This window comes from Dermacentor silvarum, chromosome 1 (assembly GCF_013339745.2).
Source record: "Dermacentor silvarum isolate Dsil-2018 chromosome 1, BIME_Dsil_1.4, whole genome shotgun sequence".
Classification (NCBI taxonomy): domain Eukaryota; kingdom Metazoa; phylum Arthropoda; class Arachnida; order Ixodida; family Ixodidae; genus Dermacentor; species Dermacentor silvarum.
This window is the reverse complement of record NC_051154.1, coordinates 188,396,418-188,418,870: the sequence shown is the minus strand read 5'-3', so window position 1 is coordinate 188,418,870 and position 22,453 is coordinate 188,396,418. Positions and strand designations below refer to the sequence as shown.

Sequence of the window (22,453 nt, the reverse complement as noted above, 5' to 3'; positions counted from 1 at the left end):
AATTACCTCACAGCACATACTGCAATTTATTAATCGTAGCCGGTGAGTTTGCAAGGCATATCCACTTGGAATGAATTTCAAGAATAACACCAATTTGGAGATATGTGCCATCAAACTCGCCGTCACTGTTCCACTTTTTACCAAAATGCTCTTTCATGCATCAAAGCACAAAAGTAACTGGGACGCCCATGTATTTCATCCCACACTTCAAGAAATAATATCTCAAAATCGGTGTCCTACTGGAAATTCATTTTAAGCGAATACATCTTGAAAACTGACCGGTTACACTTCCCAAACAGCAATACGTGAGGTAAAGTAGTTAACTGAAATAAAAAAATGTGGCTGGGGCATTGCGGCGTAACGCAGAAATGGCGACCTTGATATTTGAGAGGTATTTAAATGCGTAGGCATTTTTATAGTTACCCAACAAGGAAACTGTCCGCGTGTTCGTCCGTCTGCCCAACCTGTAAGATGACCGCTTTCAAGATACGGGTTCGCAGCAGCAAGCGACTTTACCTTTGCGCTGCCTGGCGCTTCAACGCAAACGAAGCGGCGAAAACACAGTGCGCGGAGCTATCAGCAGTTGGCACTCTCCGCTTCGCAGATCGCTTTCAAGATACGATCCGCGTGGCGGTGCCAGGGTATGTTTAATCGGTCTGTGCCGCCACCGGAGTCCTTTGATCACAGTTCATAATGGTTCGACATGGATGGACAAGGCGCTAAAGAGCGATAACACCTTATGATTGGAATGTCATTAGCGGACATGGCACCGCTACCTGCAGTACTTTGCTTGCGTTATCAATGCACCTTGTGCCGCCGTCCACACCAGTTCGCGCTGCAGCAGCGCTGTAGTTTGTACTGGTCAAATCAAGAGTCGTAACACTGATAATTACACCGGGCTACGTGAAGATGAGTAAGTGCTACAATGCTTATGCATACTTTGACAACTCCCAAAAGTTCTCTTTTTCTTCTTTTTTCACGCGCGTCGTTAAGCTTTTCTTCTATGGGGGGGGGGGCGTCAGAGCAATGCTGGTGGGAGGCGCTGCTCGCCGAGTGATTTCGCATGCTGCTAAGAGCATTGTTGGAGTGCGGAATGTTCGAATTAACCATTGCACATGCTTGCGCGTTCGAATTACTGGGCGTTTTCACCCATTGGAATACACAACTTTAAAGGGACCACAGTGTCAGTTCGAATAAACAACAAGTACGAATTAAGCATGTTCGAATTAACGAGATTCGACTGTAATACTATTATTGCCGATACCTTTGCAACCGTACTACCCATGCGCTTTATTTTGGTATTGTTGTATAGAGGAAAGAAGCCATTACTTAATCATGCATGGAATCGCGTGCACAGATGGTGGTGCTGTTGCAAAACACATTATGCAATCGGAGTTAAACTTGGCCTTTTGCTCGACGTTCAGAGGCATAGCTCGGCAGCACATTTGTCGATCTGAGTGGGAGTAGTCACATATGAGAGAGCTCTCTCAGCCATAGTAGGTACAATTCACACTCAAACCTGTGCTAGTCAGGAGTTAAAAGGCTTACAAGTGTGCAATTTGTTGCAAAAATTGGACGGTCGCTCGGCTATGGCGCCCCCGCGTTCTACACGTAGGGTCCAGAAATGGCGTGAAGAGACTCTGGCAGCAAGACAGAGGGATGCCAATTTGCACCTACCACCTTTGACCACAGTGGGTCCACTATAAATAGGGAGAGAGCTCCATTGCAAGATTAGATCACAGGACCTCCACTAGCTATATCATAACTTAGGCATGTAAGCTTAGAAATGAGTGACTAGATATCACTTGTGTATTTGGTTATGTTTTCTGTACCTTAGTGCCCATACACTCTCAGCAGACAGCACAAGATGTTCCACATACCCTATGGCGCCTGCTAGAACGGTACTGGAATGATGTTTTGAGCAGGAGTGATGCTACAGTAAAAGCTGTTTAATTCGGATTTCACGGGACCGAAAAAAAATGGCCGAATTAACCGAATGTCGAATTACCAAAGGTATCAGAAAGAATTATCGAAGGTATCAAGAAAACAAACAAATGCTTACTACGTCAACACATTCTTATTTACAGTATGAAACGGCAAATTCTGTTTCTATTTTGCACAAACGCAATGCGGAAGCTGCAATTCTCGTCATCTCGTGACTGATTAGAGTTCGCAGCGGCAAGGGTCTCGCGACTTCCTTCACAGCGCGGCTGCGGCGCGCGTCTTCATCTGAGACGCGCTTTTCACTAGTGCGTGCACATCCGGATTATGTTTTCGCCAATGTCGCCGGGTCGCCGCCCATTGCGATGTCAACAGTGCTTTTCATCCTTGTGGGGATGCGCGACTCTCACGCGTCCCCTGATGTTTTCCCCGCATGGCTCCCGTAATACGGCTTCGCCGCGTAGCTTTACGGCGGCGAAGTTGCGGCGCATTGCGAGAGATGGCGCGAGTGCCGCGACGCTAACGCCACCGAACGGCGGGGTGAATTGAGAGAAAAAGGTCTCGAAGGCGCTCTCTCTTGGGCTTGGGATCGGCGGCCAACACGCACGAACGCTTCGCGTGTGCGCCGGCCCGCTTCGCGCGACCGCCGCGCGAGGCAAGAGCAGGACACCGGTATGGACGAACACGGATCGTTCGAGCGCGCCACCGTTCGCGTGACTGTACACGTGAACGACTAGGCTATGGTGTCATAGCATGGGGCGAACATATTCGCTCGCTATCGTGTCGCGGTGAGTCGGACTTCCTTGATTTGTCGCGCGCCCATGTGAATGTTCCTATTGGTTGTAATTCGGCTAGTGTGCATTAGTGTACGAGAGGTGCAATAAATGCCCTTTTGATTGTTTGCACTACTGTGTTATCGTTCCTTTGTCCCAAGAGCATGTGTGAGAACCCACATCCTCGACAGCTTTGCACTGAGTAAAAACGAAACTAATGTTTGCCGCAACCGCGACCGCTGTCAACGCGATCATGCACGGTGACCTTGCGGTTTGGAAGGTGCGTGGTCGACGCACGCATCTAGTCAAAACGAAACTACAGTTTGCTGCCACTGCGGACGAAACTGCGGTCGTTATCGGCGCGATCATGGATGGCGACTACTCGGCTATGAAGGCCCGCGGCCGATGTGCATACCGAGTCAAAACGAAACTACTTTTTGCCGCAACTGCTACGGACGAAACCGCGGCCGCTATCAACGCGATCATGGATGGCGACTACGCAGCTGTGAAGGTACGCGGCCAATACGGTGCTATGCGCGCTGGCAAATGCAAGAAGAAAAGCTTTAAAGGCTCAAATAGGCACGAAGCGTTCTGGCGTTGCTGTCATTCCCGTGCGATTTCCACTGATGGCTATGGTGATGCAAACTCCGTCGCTTCGCTTCGGTGGACGCTAACGCCATTATGGCTCGTTTGCGTCGCACATTTGCGGTGCTTTGCGCTCGCCGAGCTCCGAGAGTTGTCCGAATTAACCAATGTGCGGCCAGATACATCCGAATTAACAAGTTTCATTGCATTAAATAATGCATACACCTGCCGGGACCAAAGGACGTGTCTGAATTAACCGATTTTCCGAATTAACGAGGGTCGAATTAACGAGCTTTTACTGTATTATGTATGGTATATGTGTGCTCAAACTTCCAAAGAAAAAACGGGTGAAATTAAGTGCCCCATGGAGTCTGCTTCTCCCTTTTGTTCTTACCTGCTAGTGCTAAAATGCTAAATAGGGGCAGCAAGCTTTCTTCCAGTGAGATAATCAGAAGTGCCTGGTTGTTAAAGCACACTATTTTTGGATGAAGATGTGATTACCACAGTGCCACCTTTGTCACACTGTGAAGGTCACAAGGCCTTTTCCAATATTGGGAAATCGCAATGCTTGTTCTTCTAACAGTTTGGGATAAAACAGGCAGATTTTCCATCTCCAATTTCACACTACCTACTTTCAGGCTATCCTTTTGTCGGGGAGTTGGTAGCGCTATGGCTGGGGTGGACTTGCCACATGCCATTTAGCCCAACTTCACATCCTTGTGCTACAACCTCTACTTTTTCTAGAATGAATACCGTAGCTGCAAAGTGCCCAGCCTTGAGGCTACCTTCTCCCTAAGTTTGCAATGAAACTGCCCATGACTACAGTACACTGCGTTTTGAGCTTTCTCACTTCTGACTGAATGCTTCGATAGAACCTTTTTACTTATTCATCATGGCTAGACAGTGCCTAGGCTGGTACTACCTTTAATTTGTACTTGTGGACCTGTAGAACCTATTTACCTACCTTTTCATTACTGCTGAAAAATCCACAGATGTTCCCCACTATTTCCTTCAAAATTGTAAATCCTACCCTTAATTCTCTCTTACTAGGAAGTGCCTCTGTAGCAACAGATGTAACCATTAGTAAGCATCATATATGCTTTGCTTTTTGTTGTCGTTACCTACCACTGTATGCAAGGCTCAAAGCTCACCTGAATGTTAGCTGGGTCTTTGTAGGATTCATCCATTGCCATTTGCAGTTTCTCTGCAATCCAGTTTTCGATCTCATCAGCATCTCTGCTGAACTGCTGCAGGGTCTGAGACTCTCCAAGCTTGGATCGCTTCTCAATCAAGGCTTCCTTGAGGTGCTTCCATCTGCAAAAAGATATCAGTAGTGAATTTTATGATGCACAAATATTAAGGTTTAAAGCACTAAGAGTGTATTGCAACTTTATATACAAGGTAGCTTTTGTCACAAAGAGTACAGCAACACATTCATTCACTTTTTGCCTCCCCACTGGGACATCTGAACTGTCAAATAACAGAAGGCTTCAAGTAGACTGCAATTTTATTTTCTGAATCTTCAGTCATGTGCACTGTCCAAATGTGAAGCAGAGCTTTGATGCTTGCACAAACATTGCACTGCATGTGAAGTGTCCATCTATAGTGCAGTGGCAAGGCAAATGTGCAGATCATTACCAAAGCACCCGAAACATGAGGTGTAGTTCCTTGCACAAGAATACACGGCACTTCTTTAAAGATATAAGAGGGAGCTTTGTATGAAATGACAATGCACAAGATGTGAGAAAACTTTATATTGAAATGGGGACAGTACGATTTCAGTCTGATGGATCCCATAGATCAGAATAAACGATTAAACACACACACACACACACACACACACACACACACACACACACACACACACACACACACACACACACACAAGAGAGAGAGAGAGAGAGAGAGAGAGAGAGAGAGAGAGAGAGAGAGAGAGAGAGAGGCTACAGTGCAAAGGTAGATTTTCTTGTATGCACCTGAAGCAGACAGTGAACCCTCAATAGCTGGCACAACTGCACATTGCAGAGCGCACTAATGTACTGCTGGCTTTTAAATGACGGAGTTAAATTGCTAACGGTTTTTGAAGACAAAGGCCATTTACCTGTTCAGCACCTGATCTTTCTTGTCCTTGATGTCATTGGCTGCATAATGGTCAGAACTCACCAGCTTGTCAGCAAGAGCAGCCAGAGCAGCTATTTTCTCCTCCTAAAATACATTTCAAATGCTTTGTTGTACACCCATAAACATCCACAAAGACAAGTATATTTCGCAAGTCAGCTAAGCTTATGTAATGTCAGCTGAAAGTTTCAAGAATTGCTGGAGTCATGAAAACCATTTCTTTATGGGCAATGTGGGCATCCTGGATTTGAATGGCACAGTATGCAGTGATAATTCAGTGCACACCTCATTTTCCAAAGTGTATGCCAAGGCCAGGAGGAAAAAAGTGCTTCCAAACTCGCATAACTTTCTTAGTCATATGTACAGTGCTCAAAAATTGAAATGTGCAGAGCAATGAACAGTAATGAATAGCAACGCACAACAACATCTTTTGCATTTAATTACATGGAAGTGGGACATGCAACAGCTCTGCAGCTGGTTTTTAAACATGGAGTAGTCCCAAGTGTATCTTTTGGATTCTGAATTAGGCTGCTGTTACGAATTCAAGTGAACCTGGAAAAAAACGCATTGTAGTAGTTTTTGAATACTCCTTATTTGAATGTTTTAGCACTGTACATTCTTTTTTCACATTTTTCTGTTTCATTTTGTTCTTGCAAATACTACATAGCAAGGCCACTATGCAGTGTGATATGTGCAAAAAAAATAAAAAAAATCAAGTTGAAAATACTTGCAAGCAGGAGCTTTGGATTGTGCCTCATATTGGCAGTAAAATACTATGAAGCCACACCATCAAGTTGAAGGGCTTTAAAAACTATCTGGATGTTATACAAGTATCCAATTATCGCATAACAGGTGAAGCAGCAAAACTGACTAATATGTGTATAATTCAGATTCTTTCTTAGTACCAAAACAGATGCTTAAAAAAATTTTCATTTCTGTCAGCAACTGGCTTACTTTCCTACAGCTGTGACAAGAATGAAAAATGCGAATGCCACCATGTGTGAACATTATGAGCGCAAAGATAAAAAGCTAACACACACAGAAGCTTGAGCATCCCTCCAATGTCATTGCAGTTCTATTCTTAGCAGTGAGCAGAACCTCACCTGTGCACTGATGGCCTTATCAAAGTCTTCATGTTTTTTGATCAGGGCTTCCACATTGTCTCCACCCATATCATCGGATCCCAAGAAGGCTTCACGGCTGGCCATCCAATTCTCAGCTTGCTCACAATCCCGATAAAAGAGCTGGAGATCCAGACACTGGTCAACCTTAACTCGCCGTGCAATCCAAGCTCTAAACAAGAAAAGTACAAAACTCGTCTTCATTCCTCTTGACAAGGATTAGACACAAGACATAAAAATGAGCCATCTACTAATACATCAGGACCGTTATTTAGTAATTTTCTTGGTGCAGTACCGTGGCCTTGCTTTTATTAGCACACTTCTGGCAAAGTGAGAATTAGGACAAAGCAGCCATTAGCAATGCCCAGCAGGTGACCAATAAAAAAATGTCATCAGAAGGCTTCCAAACATATATGCTTAATTTCCTCTGCACACTGCACTCATGTCACGCAATGTACCACACATAACTGATGCAAGCTTGCCAGATAGTACTGTTGCCAAAAAGTGTTTTTGTTGGTATAAGTGCACAATAAAAGGAGAAATTTTTCTGACTTAAGTTCCGATGAATACTGTGGAAGCTAATAAGCTACATCAATTTTACATGCATATAAATTTTATGGCTGGGCACCCCTGCCATTATTTTATGACCCGTTCAACACACACGTCTTATTTTTCGGACTCCCTAGGGGCCGCGAAACCAAAAAAAGCATGCCTTGTACTGTCCTCAAATCTCCAGTCACATGCAAAATAACTGCTTTAAAGGCATGCCAGTACAATTATTAGGGGTCTCAGTGCTCGTACTGTGAAAGGAGATGGTGGGTGCACACAAGTATAATAAAGGAGCACATAGAATGTCCCATGACAGTAGCCCCTTTCCACTATACATGTTTCACCGCAATACATTGCGTATGCTTGACCGCGTAACATTACTGTATTGGGGCAAAGCTGACTTTTGGTAAACGGCACTATACAATAATTTCTTAGACCCTTGCTGTACTTCCCGTGCTTCGAAGCCACTGGCGAAGATGATGGCAGAGTTAACATCATGCTGACAGCAGCGAATCCTTTCAATGAAAAACACAGCACCAAAAAGCTGGAAGCTTGGTAGCAAACGTTTAAGCAGCTAAGCCTAGCATTGCAGAGCGTACGATGGCAGCGGTGGTTACGGCTGGCTACAGTTTCCAGCAGATTGGCATGCAAGAGTGTTGGTTTGAGGCTGTGATATAATAGAAATGGCAGTGTGGTGGCTTCGATTAATGCCGTTTTGGACCTGCAGTTCCTACAAAAAGTTTGAAAAATTGGACGACGAAGGGTTTCAGGGTCCAAAATTTCAGACGTACTTATACACTGACTCTATGGGGCACCTGGTGGTAACACGAAGTGTCTGAATTATCAGGCATGCACGAAAAATTGGTCATTCACTGTATGTGCATGTAATCAAGCTCTGCTCTAATGAGAAATGCTTGTGACCGACTGCTACAACCTCTCTGTAAAACAAAAGGCAAGCCCATCTGGAGGCACTACTTACTTTTCTAATTCCTTACGAGCTTCAGTCATCATGTCAAGTTTCTGCTGAATCTCAACACTGGCATAGTGGCCATTCTGAAGCAGTTGTTGTCCAAACATCTCGAAGGCCTGGAAAGTTCCGGCACGAGCATCTATTTCGGTGCGGTGCTCCTGCAGAAATATTGTTTCCATCAGATGCTGCAGTAATAGTTTAGTCAGACAAACAACAAAAGTACATGTAGTAACTACACAAACTACTTTTTGCAACAACAAAACGTGCTAGTGTGAAAAATCACAAGAAAAGCAATCCTAAAGTTCATTAATGTTTTATAGGGACATATACGGCAAAAATTAAGTCCAACTAAAGTCATAGTTGGAGATAAGTGTTCCAAAACAAATGTGCCACTGTTGCCCATAACAGAGCTTCTGTAAATGAAAAGACTAACAAACATGACTCATTCTGCATTTACAGAGCAGTTGCACTTTAAAATGCGAAACCAACCCTGGCCAACATAGCTCCTGCTGACACCAGTCATCTATTCGCCTACAGCAAACATGTTAGCGCGCGGTATTACACAGGTAGCCTGCTTCCGAGTTCATGACTGCTTAGCAGTAAAATAACCCTACTTATTCATGCTTTGGCTTGCAATGCATGTTCATGACATTCCTTAGAATTGATATCCAAGAAAGCTCACCCTTAATAATGGCTAACATTGTCAGTCCTCGCAAGAATGTTATTTTCAGTTATTAATCGCGCTACTTATTCGCAACCAGGCAGCAGCACAAACTGTGAGCTGTCTTACTCCATGTCTCACACAATCATGCAAAAAATAATTGATTTTAACTAATGAATGTATTCCCAATCATCTTACTTTTAATTAATTGAAAATTACACCTAGTCACTCAGAATGGGTCTCCGTCCTCCAGCCAGCCAATAAAGGCCTGGAAAGGTTAATCGATCATTGGATCAAACCTGGGTCAGAATCAAGGACTCTAAAGCAGACTTTGCATTCCTGCAGAAACTTAACTACACGTTCTGGCTGAATGAGTTTCAAAAGTGGGGATACATCTCAGTGGATATGCCAATATAAATGATTCTACAAAGCATGATCTTGATCCAGTAATGAATAACAACCCTGCTTAACTTCTGCTGGCCTTATCATATGTACAAATTAGTTGTCAAATAGCATAAATTTAATTTTTTGAATATTGTTAATAAAAATTTTGAATATTTTTTTTTAAAGAACAAGAAAGGTCAATCGAATATATTGGCGTCAACATACTATACAGTTGACTTCCGTTATTTCGACCCTGATGGGAAACGAAATTGATCGAATTATCCGGAGGGTCGAAACCAACAAGATGCGCAAATGCCAACACACCACCCATTCATTCGGCAATATTTGACAGAGTCTAATATGCCCTGCCAACGTTCTATGTGTTCAAAGTAGAAAATTGCCGTAGAAATTACATTAAAGCTCCTAAACAAAGAAATTTAGCACGCACCAGATTTTTTTAGCAAGAAATATATACGTGTTGCACAATGGTGGCCAGTTCTCTAAAGTTAGCTTAACTGCACTGATTCTTAAAGTCAGCTTCGCCGCAATACAGCTGTATCTTGCGGTAAAACGTACGAACGTAGTGGAGGCAGTTTTGGTTTCTGATCAGATTACACAGTGCAGGCAATTTTCAGCCCAATTTTCTGGGGGGGGGGGGGGGGGGGGGAGGCACCTATTAGAATCAGATAAATACTGTACTCAGACATTGTAAGCTACGGTCACTGCTTGAAAATCTTCCTAGGGCAGGCCGAAAATAGGCATTTTCGACGGGAGATGACATGTGTGTGTTCAACGCATTCCCTGTACCTTAAGTGCTGCCAAGACGGATGCTGCCACTACTGCAGTCACCACTGGGGTCGAGCCACGTGTGTGATGACTAGCCAAGTTTGAAATATCCAGCGAAGGCCAATTTTAGGCTCAAAATAACGAAAGTATGGGCCCTTAGAAATGTATGAGCACTGGCCAGGACCTTCAGTTGGGATCGAATTAAACAAAAATCTAATTAATGAAAGTCTACTGTATCAGAATTGCAATGCTATGTGACATGGTTTTACAGAGATGGCGAAGTTCTGACTTCATAACTGCACAGCACAGTAAAAAGCAGATTGCACTGCATTTGAATGATGCAAATGCAGTTTGCCAATTATATCGGATTCTCCCACAGAAGGATGCACTCAAGCTTTTAGCACTGGTCCGGTATTTTGTAGCGATGCCTTTAAAGTAATAATGCCTTTTCGCGCTTATCGCGCTTGGTCAGTGGTCAGAGCGACGGTCCGCTCACGATATCAACGTTGATAACGCGAGCGGACCGTTGCTCCGACCACTGACAAAGCAGGATAAGTGCGAAAAGACATTATGACATTAAAGGCATCGCTACAAAATACTGGCCCTGGTCTGTAAACACTAGTTGTGGGAGTGTGTTGCCTTTTTTTTTTTTTGCACTGCCCTCTGATCAATCCCGGGTAGCAGAGCATGAGCTCCAAGACCATCTGTGCAGTGCAGGATACCTGCAATGTGTTGATGTAGAATAGGCTATGTACATGTGCACCATTTATGAAAGATTTAAAAGGCATAGCTGAAGAGATGTGCAATCTTCAACTAATCCAGCTTTTGGCACAGAAATACCGAGATTTTTCAGGAACACAATCTATGACTTTAGCTGGACTTATTTACTGTTAGTGTCTCCCCAAACACCCAACTGGATTACACACTTCCATAACGAGAGCGGGGCAATTGGGCTCTGCTATTCCAATACAAAGGCCGGAAAAAACAGCTTTTTGTGTATATAAAACAAACATTAAGCAAGCCTAGGTCTCAAAAAGAAAACAGCTTGTTTTGCCAAGGTCAGTCAAATTATTCAAATAAAATACAACTGCAAAATGGCTATAAAATTTTTGTTCAACATTGTGTACACATCAAATTCGAAGCACAACTTGTGCAATATCCAGATATAAAAGTTAATGTCACAAGAAAAGCATGTTACAAAATACACCTTCTGAAGGATTCATGTGCTTTAAATGTTTGATACTAATAATGGTAAGAGGTTTGCAGTGTGATAACAATTTTTCCAAAAAGGATGCCACATTAAAAATCATTTTCTAAAACAAAGAAATAAGAATATAGGCCATTTCAAGTCAGCAGGTACATTTGTACTGCAACACTGCAACATATTGAAGTTTTATGCCAATTGTCTATCTATGTTATAATTATGGTGTGAAAAACCATAGCTAACATACAAAGCTAAAGAATTGTCATGGCTATATAAAACCAGACTGTAGATACTCATTTAAAACAGGAAAAACTATGTGACCTTGTGTGACTTGTTAATTTACACACAATGGTGCAAAGAAATAAAAACATTTAGGATGTTTGTAGAACAAAGAAAAATGCACAATTAAAGTCCTTCAAAAGGTGCATTTAGAGGCAAGCACCCTGAGGTGTTTCACGGTGGTTTTGACAGCATAAATGCAGTGCAAAATGGCACAACTCCAGTCATGCTGTGCAGACTCGGAAGGGCTGTGAACACTGCCAGCAGTGCAGATGTGGTACAAAGCCAGACAACAAACATGCCACTTTGGTTAAAATGTTAACTGACAATAAAAGCAGCAGCAGAAAAAGAAACATTAACAGATAATGTCCTGAATCTACGGAGTATGTTACAGAAGTAAACTGAAAAAAGTGCTGCAAGAAATGTTGCAGTGTTCCTACTTCAAAAGCTACAAACAAGAAGTTCATGCAAATCTGATGCATGGAACACCTAGCTTAGTAGCATTGTCTCCAAGCATGGCACACTAATAATACAAAACACAAACATCCCTTTCGAGAGTAACCCCCGCATTCACAAACGGGCCTTAAGCTCAGACTCCTATGTAGGACAGCGCTGCATCTGGACCAAAGTAGACACTGCACACAAATGACACTCCCAAGCAATTCTAATTATGAAGTTATTTGAGAAACATGAATCCACTACAGGGGCCGTTCCAGCAGCTTCCGAGCATGATCACTAAATTCAGCAAATGCCACGGTGCATTATTGAAGCACAGTGGCAACTTCAGTCGAAGACCAGCACTGCCATTTACATTCTATAAAATGGAGCATCAAGTTGGCAGAACATTTAAGAATATGGGGGTAAGGCATTTGAAGCATTGGCACTATTAAATTGGCTACTCAAGCATTCAGCCAACACTACTAGCAGCTTACAGCTTTTGTAACAAAATGGGGTGCACCGAAGCAAAAAGACGAAGATATGACCTAAACAAATGTTATGGCACAATGCGAAATAGAGCTAATCTAGTACAGACTGAAAAGTTGGGCATGATCCAATAATGGAATGACTCATTAGCTTTTCCACACAGCAATATTTTGTGCTACAAATTAGTGGTAAGAAAAACAAGGGTAGGAGATGTTACACGACCATGCTTTTTCCAAAGCAAGATCAACGGTATACAAAAATCTCCACAGAAAGATATCACTTCTGCAGCTGATGACGTGGTGCTCAGCAGATTTCCAGTTGGGCCGGCCAGTTTTCATGCAGCACATGACCGCGAGTTCAACGCAGTGGCAGAACACAACTTGAGCCAAGAGTAGTAAGTAAAGCACACTACGGCCGCAAACACAGTAATAAAGGAAAGCTGACATACACACACGCACACATTAGGAATAAACAAAGAAAGGAACTCTGGGGAACAAAAGCCACAGCGGAGAGACAAATTTAGCACAGCCTTTAATAGGAAAAGCAATGGGACAGCCCATCCTGCAGAGAGCACGACAATGAACTTAAGTACAAGAGGGTCAGTAAGCACATCGAAAAGGCACTCCTTGTGAAAAATTTCACCCTCTGCGGAGAATGCTGGAGAGAGCAGTGGATGTACCTGAGGTATGCCATACCGGGCGTCTATTTCAGAGCGGTACGTCTGTCGTGAGAGAGAAAACGACGTGACGAATACGAAAAAAAAAAGAATAAAAGAATTTGACAAAAAAGAAAGAACAGTAAGGCAATAGGAACGTCGCTGTGGGACATGAACCAACAAAAGCACTGCACACCTCCAAAGTCCTGCAAACAAGAGCAATCAACAAACAAAAGCAGCACAGTTTTGCTTAGAAATGCTACACTAACAGAAAACTAAATAATACGTTAATACAGTGCAGTCCACATATAACGATACCACATATAACGATATATCGGTTATAACAATGAGTCGACCTAAGAGTATCAACATATGCATTAGGGCTATGAGAAAAAAACCATATAAACGATATATTATTCACCGTATATCGGACATAACGATCAAAATCTTACTTCTGGGCAGCATTTTTCATGCACAATAATTGTGAAATTTGCATTCCTAAGTTGCCTGTTCTTAAGACGGGGCAAAAGTTTGCCTACGCGAGTTCGTATTTGCCGCCATTACCGCGCAGCGCATCCTGCCCGCGTGCCGATTGCGAACGAAAGCCACAGAGAGCACCGCAAGTTGGCGCATCGTGCACAAGATGGCGCCAGCTGCTTCGCGTCCACGTTGCCGGTGGTCGTGCAAGCGTTCAGAGGAGAGGGGGGGAAGAAAGTGATAAGCGAGCAGCGCCTGCATGGCCTACGCTGCCTTTACAATCTCCCAGCGAGCGCGGAAATTTCGCCGCGGAAGGAGCGGGAGGTGCGCCGACAAAGCGCCAATCTGTGTCTCTCAAGACGAAGCTGCAAATTTAGCAAGACTCGAAGAAGTATGAGCTTGCCCAGTCAATGATATTGACGATTATGAAAACCGGGAGCGCCACGATCATGAAGGCTAGAGGCAGTGGCCATGCCGATCAACGGAAAAGGTGGGCTTTGTGTGCCAGGACGAAACCCTCATGGGTGAAACTAACACGGTGGAAGCCGCTGACATTACCGAACTCTAGGAGCACGTTGCTACTGACGATGAAACAGGTGGTGCTTCGATGGAGGAGTTTCTAAGTGCAGGTAGTGCTGCCTCGTTCTGCGAAGTGATCTCCGCCGGGGCGATTGTTGCCCCGACAGACGGCGGCGTTGTGCGACAGAGGCGACGACAGCAGCGGCAGTGACAATGAGACTGACAATGGCCTGTCATTGACACCGACCCCGATGTTCAACCAAAGTGCCGATCTTCAACCAAAGTGCAATGTCATCGATCAAGTCGCTCATTGATTTCACGCATGGTAAATTACAGCCGCCAGTGTTCGCGCAGCAGCTGGACGCGATGCACACAGGTTGTGAATCCGAAACTTCTGCGAAAGCAAGTGCAAATTTCTATCTCAGTGCGCCTAACGATTGAGACGCTATTTAGAAGTATAAATAAACGTTTTGTTTTTCTCAGCCTACTTTCTACAACGTCGATTTTTTACCGCACGTGGCAAATTTGGTTTCGGGATTTCAAAAATATATTAGTTTTTTTTTTAATGGTAGTCCAGATATAGCGATGATCAGTTATAACGATCAGATTTTTTGTTCTTCTTGATATCGTTATAAGTGGACTGCACTGTACTACAAATTTTAGAAATTCACGTAAGCAGCACACAAACGAAAATAGCTCTTTATGACCGTTGACAAGCCTCTTGTGTCATGACAATGAACAGAAAGTCACAAACACAACTTGAAGAATTGGCCATGTATTGCTTGAATTATAAGCAAAGAAGAAAGGTCCCGCAGTATTTGCCACAAGCTTCTAAGTGACAGCATCTGTGGTCAGAGCAGATGCTTTCAAAAAGAATCTTCTGGCCATGTCTATGAAACCCCAGTTATTAATAAGTCAGTTTGCAGGCAGTTGGCAGGTAACTGTTATAGCCCAAGGGGCATTCAGCGCCACAGTATTCTGTACCAGCCAGGAAGCATCAATATAAAGCACAATGATGAGTATTTCTTGCAGGCGCTTGCAAGAGTTCAAAAGACCTTTCCATGGCTTTTTTATGGTAGTTACACAAGAGTTGTACAGAAATCTTGCTATAAATGCTACGTCATTGAATAAAGAAGAAAAAAAAGCCCAACTCCATCACACATGTATGCTGAAGAACAGCTCACCTTGATACAATAGCCCACGAAAGTAAGAAATACTGAATGCAATCAAGGCAATGAATTAACCTACAGGTTCCTTAGATGGCATGTCTCAGTGAAAAGTTCGTTCGTTCGTAGTTGCTCCCTTGGAGCTGGTAAATGCAGAACTCACCAGATGTCGTTCCAAGAGCGCTTCAGCACCAGTCACATCATTTGCCAACTCGTCAGAGGACACTAAAGCCATCATGCTGTTGATCCATGATGTCAGGTCTCTGCAAATGTAAAGCCCAAACATATAAGCCAGAAGTGCTTTTGTGCAGAGGCACTCAGCAGTTTTCTACCAATTTTAAAAGGCTCACATTCGTAAACAATACTGCCTCTACAGATTAACATCATCTCAAGCCATATTTTTACCAACCAATCTTAACCCAATTTCTAGCTCACACTTTGACCAGCCTATCATACAAGGAAAGCATAATACAAAATGTGCGTCTTAGTGAGCAGTTCTAGAAGTGCTGGCAATTATATAAATTATAGGTCCTGCCTGAGTTAATAAAAAAAAAATGCATCTGAAGTATACAATGCAATACACTTGCAAAGTACCTGTGAGCAGTGTGTCAGAACGGAACGAAAAACGAAACAAAACGATATTTTTGAGCGGAACAAAAACGTAACCGAGACATATTTTGTTTCGGAGTGAAACCAAAATGTTTGATCGGGTTTCGGTTCAAGGGAAAAGTCAGCAATCCGAAACAACCGACGTCAGGCAATTGTCAGAATTAGTGCGTATCTCAGGCAGGCATACTGCGAGTGATAGCCGGTTGAGGTCTCCACTAATTTGAGCCTGCCGCTCAGTGCACTTGCCGATCGGCATCGTAGCAAAACTTGGGGCATGTGCACTAAGAGCTTATCGTTTCGTTTTCTACGGGCACAATGCTTTGTTACCAAAGCTTTATCTTTCGTTTGTGTCTGTTTGAGTTTGACAGTGGTCTCGAATTACGGCGACTACACTCGATGACGTGCTGCGTTTGAGATCATGCTCAGTGCCTTGACTCAAGGCACTGAGAATCAATCAATCAATCAATCAATCAATCAATCAATCAAATTTTTTATTAATTCACAAAAAGGTTTTGCAGATAGAGGTATACAGAAGGAGGTCCCATAGTAAAAACTGAATTGGGACCTCCTGTTCATGGTTAACATAAAAGTTACAATGGCAAGAACGGTAGCTGAATGAGTACAATTGCAAAAATGATAAATAATAATACAGACATAAGTAAATAACGATATTAGTCAACAGTGTATCGGAAGTAAGTAATATAATAAAACTAGGCAAAACTAACATATGATCTCAGAATTCACTTTGAGAAAAATTAATACTATGTTTTTATCGTTACTTTGCTTCAAAAATTTTCGCATGCGAACCAAAACAGTTATAAATCGTAACCGAGCGTTTTTTTTTTTTCGTTCCGGAACAGAACCGGAATGGAACTTTTTTCAGTGGAACGAAACTAAAACCGGTATGAAAAACATTTCGTTCCAACACCCTGACTGCGAGTACCTATACAGCTTGTCAAGTGCAAGTCCATCAGGGGTGGGACTGCCCAAAGCCATTCTGGAGCTATTTTTGGAGCTACTTGGAACAAATAAAATTTAATTTTGAAGCAGTTTGGAGCAGGCCAATCTGGAATTTGGGTGAAATAATGGAATATTGAACATGGAAATGCACTTGGAAACCACGACGAAACAATGAATAAACCAACACAAAGCGCGTAGTAGAAACGCGCTTTGTAGCTATAGCGTACTAGATTTTGGAAGTGGGCCGAGCGGCGGCACAGTGCATGCTTCCTGTAAAGCCGAAAACATTGGTAGCACTACGATCGAACTATATATCCCGCGCCTATGTTCATGACGATAGCACATGTTCTCAAATTATGCGGTCCAATCGACGCGGTAACAATCTTTAAGAACTAGAGAGCCGCAATCAACTCTTGGCTGATATCACGTAAAACTATTCCAATTTGTTTTTATTGGGATAGCAATTATATGGACACTCCAGGCACATTTCTGCCTTTGCCATGATGTTCCGTATAAAGTACAGAGGCGATAACAACATTGCCGCATGCCGTATGTGCGACTGAAAGTGTGCGAGGGTCGGCGGCTCAATCTCGCGCGTGCAAGGGAGGAAAGCGGGGAGGAAGCGCACCGTCTTCTGTTGGGCGCAAGGCACCAGAGAGGGTAGGGAGTGGATTCTACCATAGAGTAACATATTACTATACAGTCGAATCCCCCTACAACGAATGCCGCTACAACGAAATTTCCGCCACAACGAAGATTTTATGATTCCCCGTCAGCTGTCCAAAAAAAATAATACAAAAAAAGTCTCTCCATAACGAATGTGTTTTATTCGGTATTTCCGCTTCAACGAACTTTTTGAGAACGAAACTGGGACTGAACTAAGTTGGAACTGTCGAGTAGTCAAATTATAAGACCCTTCCAACGCTGCGACGATCGTCTGTCCGCTTGAACGAGGTTTTCGCCAACGAAATCAAGTTCAAAGTACCGATTTACGCCACTGCAATTCATAGCCACGCGTGGTCATCACATGCCTGCGCAAGACCGCACGGGATCACCACAATCGCTGCCGTTTTCTGTGGTATGTGTGTCCGGTCGAAATGGTCACGCCAATGAAGCGTAAATTTCGCTCTCTCGTGAAGACACATACGATAGCTGAGGCAGAAAGCGGAAGGAAAAAAGTTTGCTATTTCGCTCGAAAGGCGAAGCATCGATTGTGATATCAGATTAGTAGACAGCTACACGAACTAAGGATCGTAGTTTTATTGGCCGTATAAACTTGTAAACATTCACTTGTGAACTGAATTGCCAAGCACGGTGTCACGTGCGCACAGGTAAACATGAAAACATCTCGCTCGATGACCGCGGAAACTCTGTGTCAACACGCTGGAATGAGAAGGCACGGCAATAGCAGAGAGCGAATTGACCTCCATGCCGTCTCTCGCGTCAACGCGAACTAAACGTCGAAAGCACAGCGCAAACGACTCTACCGGCACTAGTTGCACTTTGTCCACATCGCAGATCGCTTTGAAGATGAGGCCCGCACGGGCACTCACTTTATGCACGTCGCAGATTGATTTCAAGATAGCGCCCGAGCGGCCGCGCCACAGCCGTTGTTGTCAACAAGATGCTAACGTCTCGTCGTCTGGAAAAAATGACAATCCGCTAGAAACACAGACTCCGGTGACTGCTTTGAAAGTAATGGATCCTTTTCACCTCATCAGAAAAGTTATCAGAACCCACGACAATGGCATTGCGATGGCTCTTTTAACGGACTGTGAAACCTGCGTTACGCCTTTGCTTGCCGTGATAAGAAATCCAGGCTGAACGACTTCTGGAAATAAAACTTCCGGTAAGCGCAAGCTTGCCAAGTTTGCAGACTTTGTCCTAAATATGCACATTTCAAACCGCTTCATTACGACGGTGCATGTGCCGCAAAATGAGTGTTTTGCGATCGGTCGGGCACGGGCGTTGAGTTAGTCGTCGGCCGCAATGTACGAAAAATGCTGTAACAGCGGCGCCAAATGCATTCTCTTGTGAAGTTGACATGTTATTGATTGCCTTCGGCACGTCTCAACCTCTGCCCCACACCATCGCGAAGATTTCCCGGACGATGGTTTCGGTTTCGTTCGCGGCTTTGTTGTTTGGCGTACGTATATACATAATAGTTTCGCGTCAACGAAGTTCCTCCACAAGGCAATTTTTTGCATGTCCCGTGAATTTCGTTGTAGCGGGACTCGACTGTATTACATTATGGTTCTACTCCAGCAGCTTCTGAGTATGGTGCGGCCGCGCGGGTCCTACCTTGAAAGCGATTTGCGATGGGGCAGAGTGAGTGTGCCGATAGATTCAAGTGGACTGTATTTTCACCACTTGTTCGCGTTGAAGTGAAGGGCAGCACGAAGGTCAATTCGCTCGCTGCTGCTGCCGTGCTTCCTCACTCCAGCGTTTTGACAGCGAGTTGCCACGGTCAATGAGTGAGATGCGTTCATGTTTGCTTGTGCGTGTGATACCGTGCTTGTTAATTTAGTGAGTATGCGAATGTTTGCAAGTTTACACGGCCGATAAAACTGCTATTCTTCATATAGCTGCCTACTAATTTGCTATCGCAATCGATGCTTCGCCTTTCAGGCCGAACTGACTTTTTTTTAGTCATAGTAACTTTAGTGCATTGGGAGTAAATCTGTCTTTTCAAATGAGAGAAGGTTGTATTTCTGCATGAAAGCGTGAGGTGTGCGGTACTGTAAAGGAATTTTTTTTTTTTTTTTCGGTCACGGAAAATGGGTGCGCGTTACAATCGAGGGCGCGTTACAATCGAGTAAATACGGTACGTCAGAATGACGAGCTACTACACCTGTAGTCAGCAAGAAACCGCTGGAGGTCGTAGGAGTCGAGCAGCTTCTCCTTGCGTGCCTTGGCCTTGGCAGTCAGCCGGGTCCACTCCTGAATGATCTCCTGCTTCTTGGTAATCATGGCTTCCGTAGACTCTGGGTGCGTGTTCACCAAGCGTGCTGCTGTGTCATCTAATTGGTGAATCTACAAGAAACAGAAGAAAGCTGTACAGTTGTAATTTCCAAAAGCTGCCCGCCCACGGATTCTTACTTCCCCACCCAATTCTCCAAATTCACAATTTTAGACAATAAGTACACAACTGTTGCTATGTTGAAAAGGTGGCTCCAAGCTTTAAAATTTTGTACCTGCACTTCCTGGCGGTGCCACCAAACCAGTCACTTAACTGCCCGCAAATGTCACGAGTTTTCTGCAATGTGAATTTTTAACCAGACACCCCTGGCTGCAAGGCACTCCTTTGCAAGTTGGTATACGAAGACACCATGATTTTGAGTGTTGAGTGATTGCAAAGCAAAAACAGGCAATACTGCTTTGACATAGGGCTCTGATCCATTTGAATTTCTGCAGGAAGTTGTGGAGGCTAGGCACATGCAAGTGTGAGGATAAATGCTCAGTGAGACCGTGGACAAAAAACTTGGATAAATTGCCTGTGTGAGAGCATGTTTTTTAAGTGCTATAACACTTGGAGATTCTCACCTGCTGACTGCACGTGATATAAGCCTGTTTAGGGCCATTTACAATGAATACAGTTTCATTTTATTGAGTAAAATCGTTAAAATGGCACCTAAAAGACAACATACACAAAAAACTTCAAGGGCACTTAGGTATCCCGACATGGATAAATGCGAAAGCATTGCGATGTCTCTCCGATGACACCTCGGCCTCACTTGCGTACTTGCGTGGACGTCCAAAGGTGTCGGGCACAGCGACAGACTGAGAAAGGAAAGGCTTGCAGCGAACACTACGAGTGAAGATGACCTTTCTGTTTTTTTTTTCTGTCCCCTGCACCGCCGCCGCCGCATAGGCTAGCGCAACCTGTTGGTGCTTCAAGGAGCCCAGTGCCCACGCGGCACATGCCTGCCGTTCATCAGCTGTGAGCACGTGACTTTTTTGTACCACCCTTCGGGGATGCTGCCAAATTTTTCACTTCATGAGCAATCTAATGCTTCTGCATTAAAATGTAACTTGCTGCATTGCAAGCAAAACGCTAGTCTTGTACTCTCATGTAGTGAGTAATGAAAGCTGTACAAGATAGGAAAAAACATTTTATGCTTTCATTACAGCACTGAACAAGACTAGCCAATTGCTAGAGCTGCATTGTACAATCTTGTGGAAACGGGAAGGCTCAGTAACTCACTCTATCTCCCAGAGCAGTCAAGTCTCGCTCGAGGCCCTCATGCTTGCGCTGAAGGGTCTGGACACTGCGAAGATCATTGCCACAGTCGTCTGCAAGCAAGGCCTCATCCTTTTCTTGGATCCAGTCCTTCGTCTCATCCACATCACGGTGAAAGCGCTGCACTTCATGGGCAGAGCCTAGTTGCTGAGCGCGCTCCTGTGTCACCTCCTGTAGGTGCTGCCACTTCTGGTTCAGGTCCTGCAATAACAAGCTTGCCATTAACACACGCTTTTCTATCAACAACAGGCTCCCAAAGCACTAAGAGCATGCCTCTCCCCCTTAGACAGCTGCTGGCTGAAGTACTGAGGCTCAAGGGATTATCCCCCCCCCCCTTTCAAAAAAGGGGGAGGGGGGAAGAAAAATTCATAAAGCTGAAGTAAGCAAGGGGTGTTCAGCTCATGATGACCTCCTGCAGCCAAGGCAGGCATTCAGCCAGGAGGCTAGATCTACGCCAACCCAAACAATGAAATAGCAAAGATAGCATTGGGATGTGTAACAGGAGACTTCAGTACTAGTAAGGTTATCTTTGTGGTAAGCTGTTATTTTCACACATTTGTGTGCTAATTTACAGTCATATAAATACAACTGAAATTACATAGTACATAGAGCAATGCAACACAGACGAAAGAAGACAAAAGCTTTTTTTTGTTGTTGAACAGCCTCAGTGCAACAGAATGATTGTGATACCGATCTCTGAAAGAGGCTTACCTCGATTTGTGTCTGAATCTTGACAGCAGCTTCCGTCTGGCCCAAGGTCATAAGCTTATTGGCAATGTTGTTCATCTCTCCCAACCGCACCTCATTGCCTTTGAGGTCCGACATGAAGTCATCAAACTTCTTCTGCAGAACCTCTACCTGTTCAAGATCTTCACCAACTTCTTGAACTTGAGCAACTTGCTCCTGCATTCAAACAATGCCCATTTTCATCAAGACAAAATTAAAAGAAGAAACATTCTGAAACCAAGTGTAAGCTACTATCTGTAAGTTCAAACAGTATTTACAAATCTGCCTTATCAGTCTGCCTCTTCAGGGTAAGTTATTGAAAAAATGGTTGGGTACCATGCTTTGCCAAATGTCACAAAGACGACACTTCACACTTGTTTAATTGGGACAAGAAGAGTACAAGAATAAGGGTAAGTTATTGAAAAAATGGTTGGGTACCATGCTTTGCCAAATGTCACAAAGACGACACTTCACACTTTTTTGATTGGGACAAGAAGAGTACAAGAATAGAGCAAGGAGTATTCAGACGCATAATGAGCACACAAAGTTTAAAACAGCATTCTGAAAGGTCATTTCAGACTTCTCTCCAGGCCTCATTTGCTCTGCTACAGAACCAATCGTATTTGAAGTCTGAACAGTACTGCCTATGATAGCCTATGACATCAAAGGCCAATCTCTAACACTTTCACACTTCACTCTTGAAAGCAGGTCAACTAGAGAAAATTAAAGCTACAAAAACATGTGTTTATACAAGTACAGTCAAATTCCATTAATTCGACCTTGACGGGACTGATGCGATTGATCGA

The 22,453-nt window shown here is 43.8% G+C and overlaps 1 protein-coding gene across 4 annotated transcripts in view; it reads right to left on the bottom strand.

The window, feature by feature from the left end:
- The window catches only part of LOC119436536 (spectrin alpha chain-like), a 145,105-nt gene that overhangs the window by 37,605 nt on the left and 85,047 nt on the right, over positions 1-22,453 (bottom strand). For 2 of the 4 annotated variants that reach the window (XM_037703406.2, XM_037703405.2), the window contains exons 24-32: positions 21,633-21,824; positions 20,886-21,122; positions 19,533-19,714; positions 15,276-15,375; positions 12,975-13,016; positions 8,067-8,215; positions 6,521-6,710; positions 5,401-5,504; positions 4,451-4,613 (exon numbers count right to left, since the gene is read on the bottom strand). In XM_037703406.2, the coding sequence (XP_037559334.1) occupies positions 4,451-4,613; positions 5,401-5,504; positions 6,521-6,710; positions 8,067-8,215; positions 12,975-13,016; positions 15,276-15,375; positions 19,533-19,714; positions 20,886-21,122; positions 21,633-21,824 (1,359 nt within the window). The remainder of the gene's footprint in view (positions 1-4,450; positions 4,614-5,400; positions 5,505-6,520; positions 6,711-8,066; positions 8,216-12,974; positions 13,017-15,275; positions 15,376-19,532; positions 19,715-20,885; positions 21,123-21,632; positions 21,825-22,453) is intronic. The other 2 variants (XM_049658460.1, XM_049658464.1) reach the window with 1 other exon arrangement.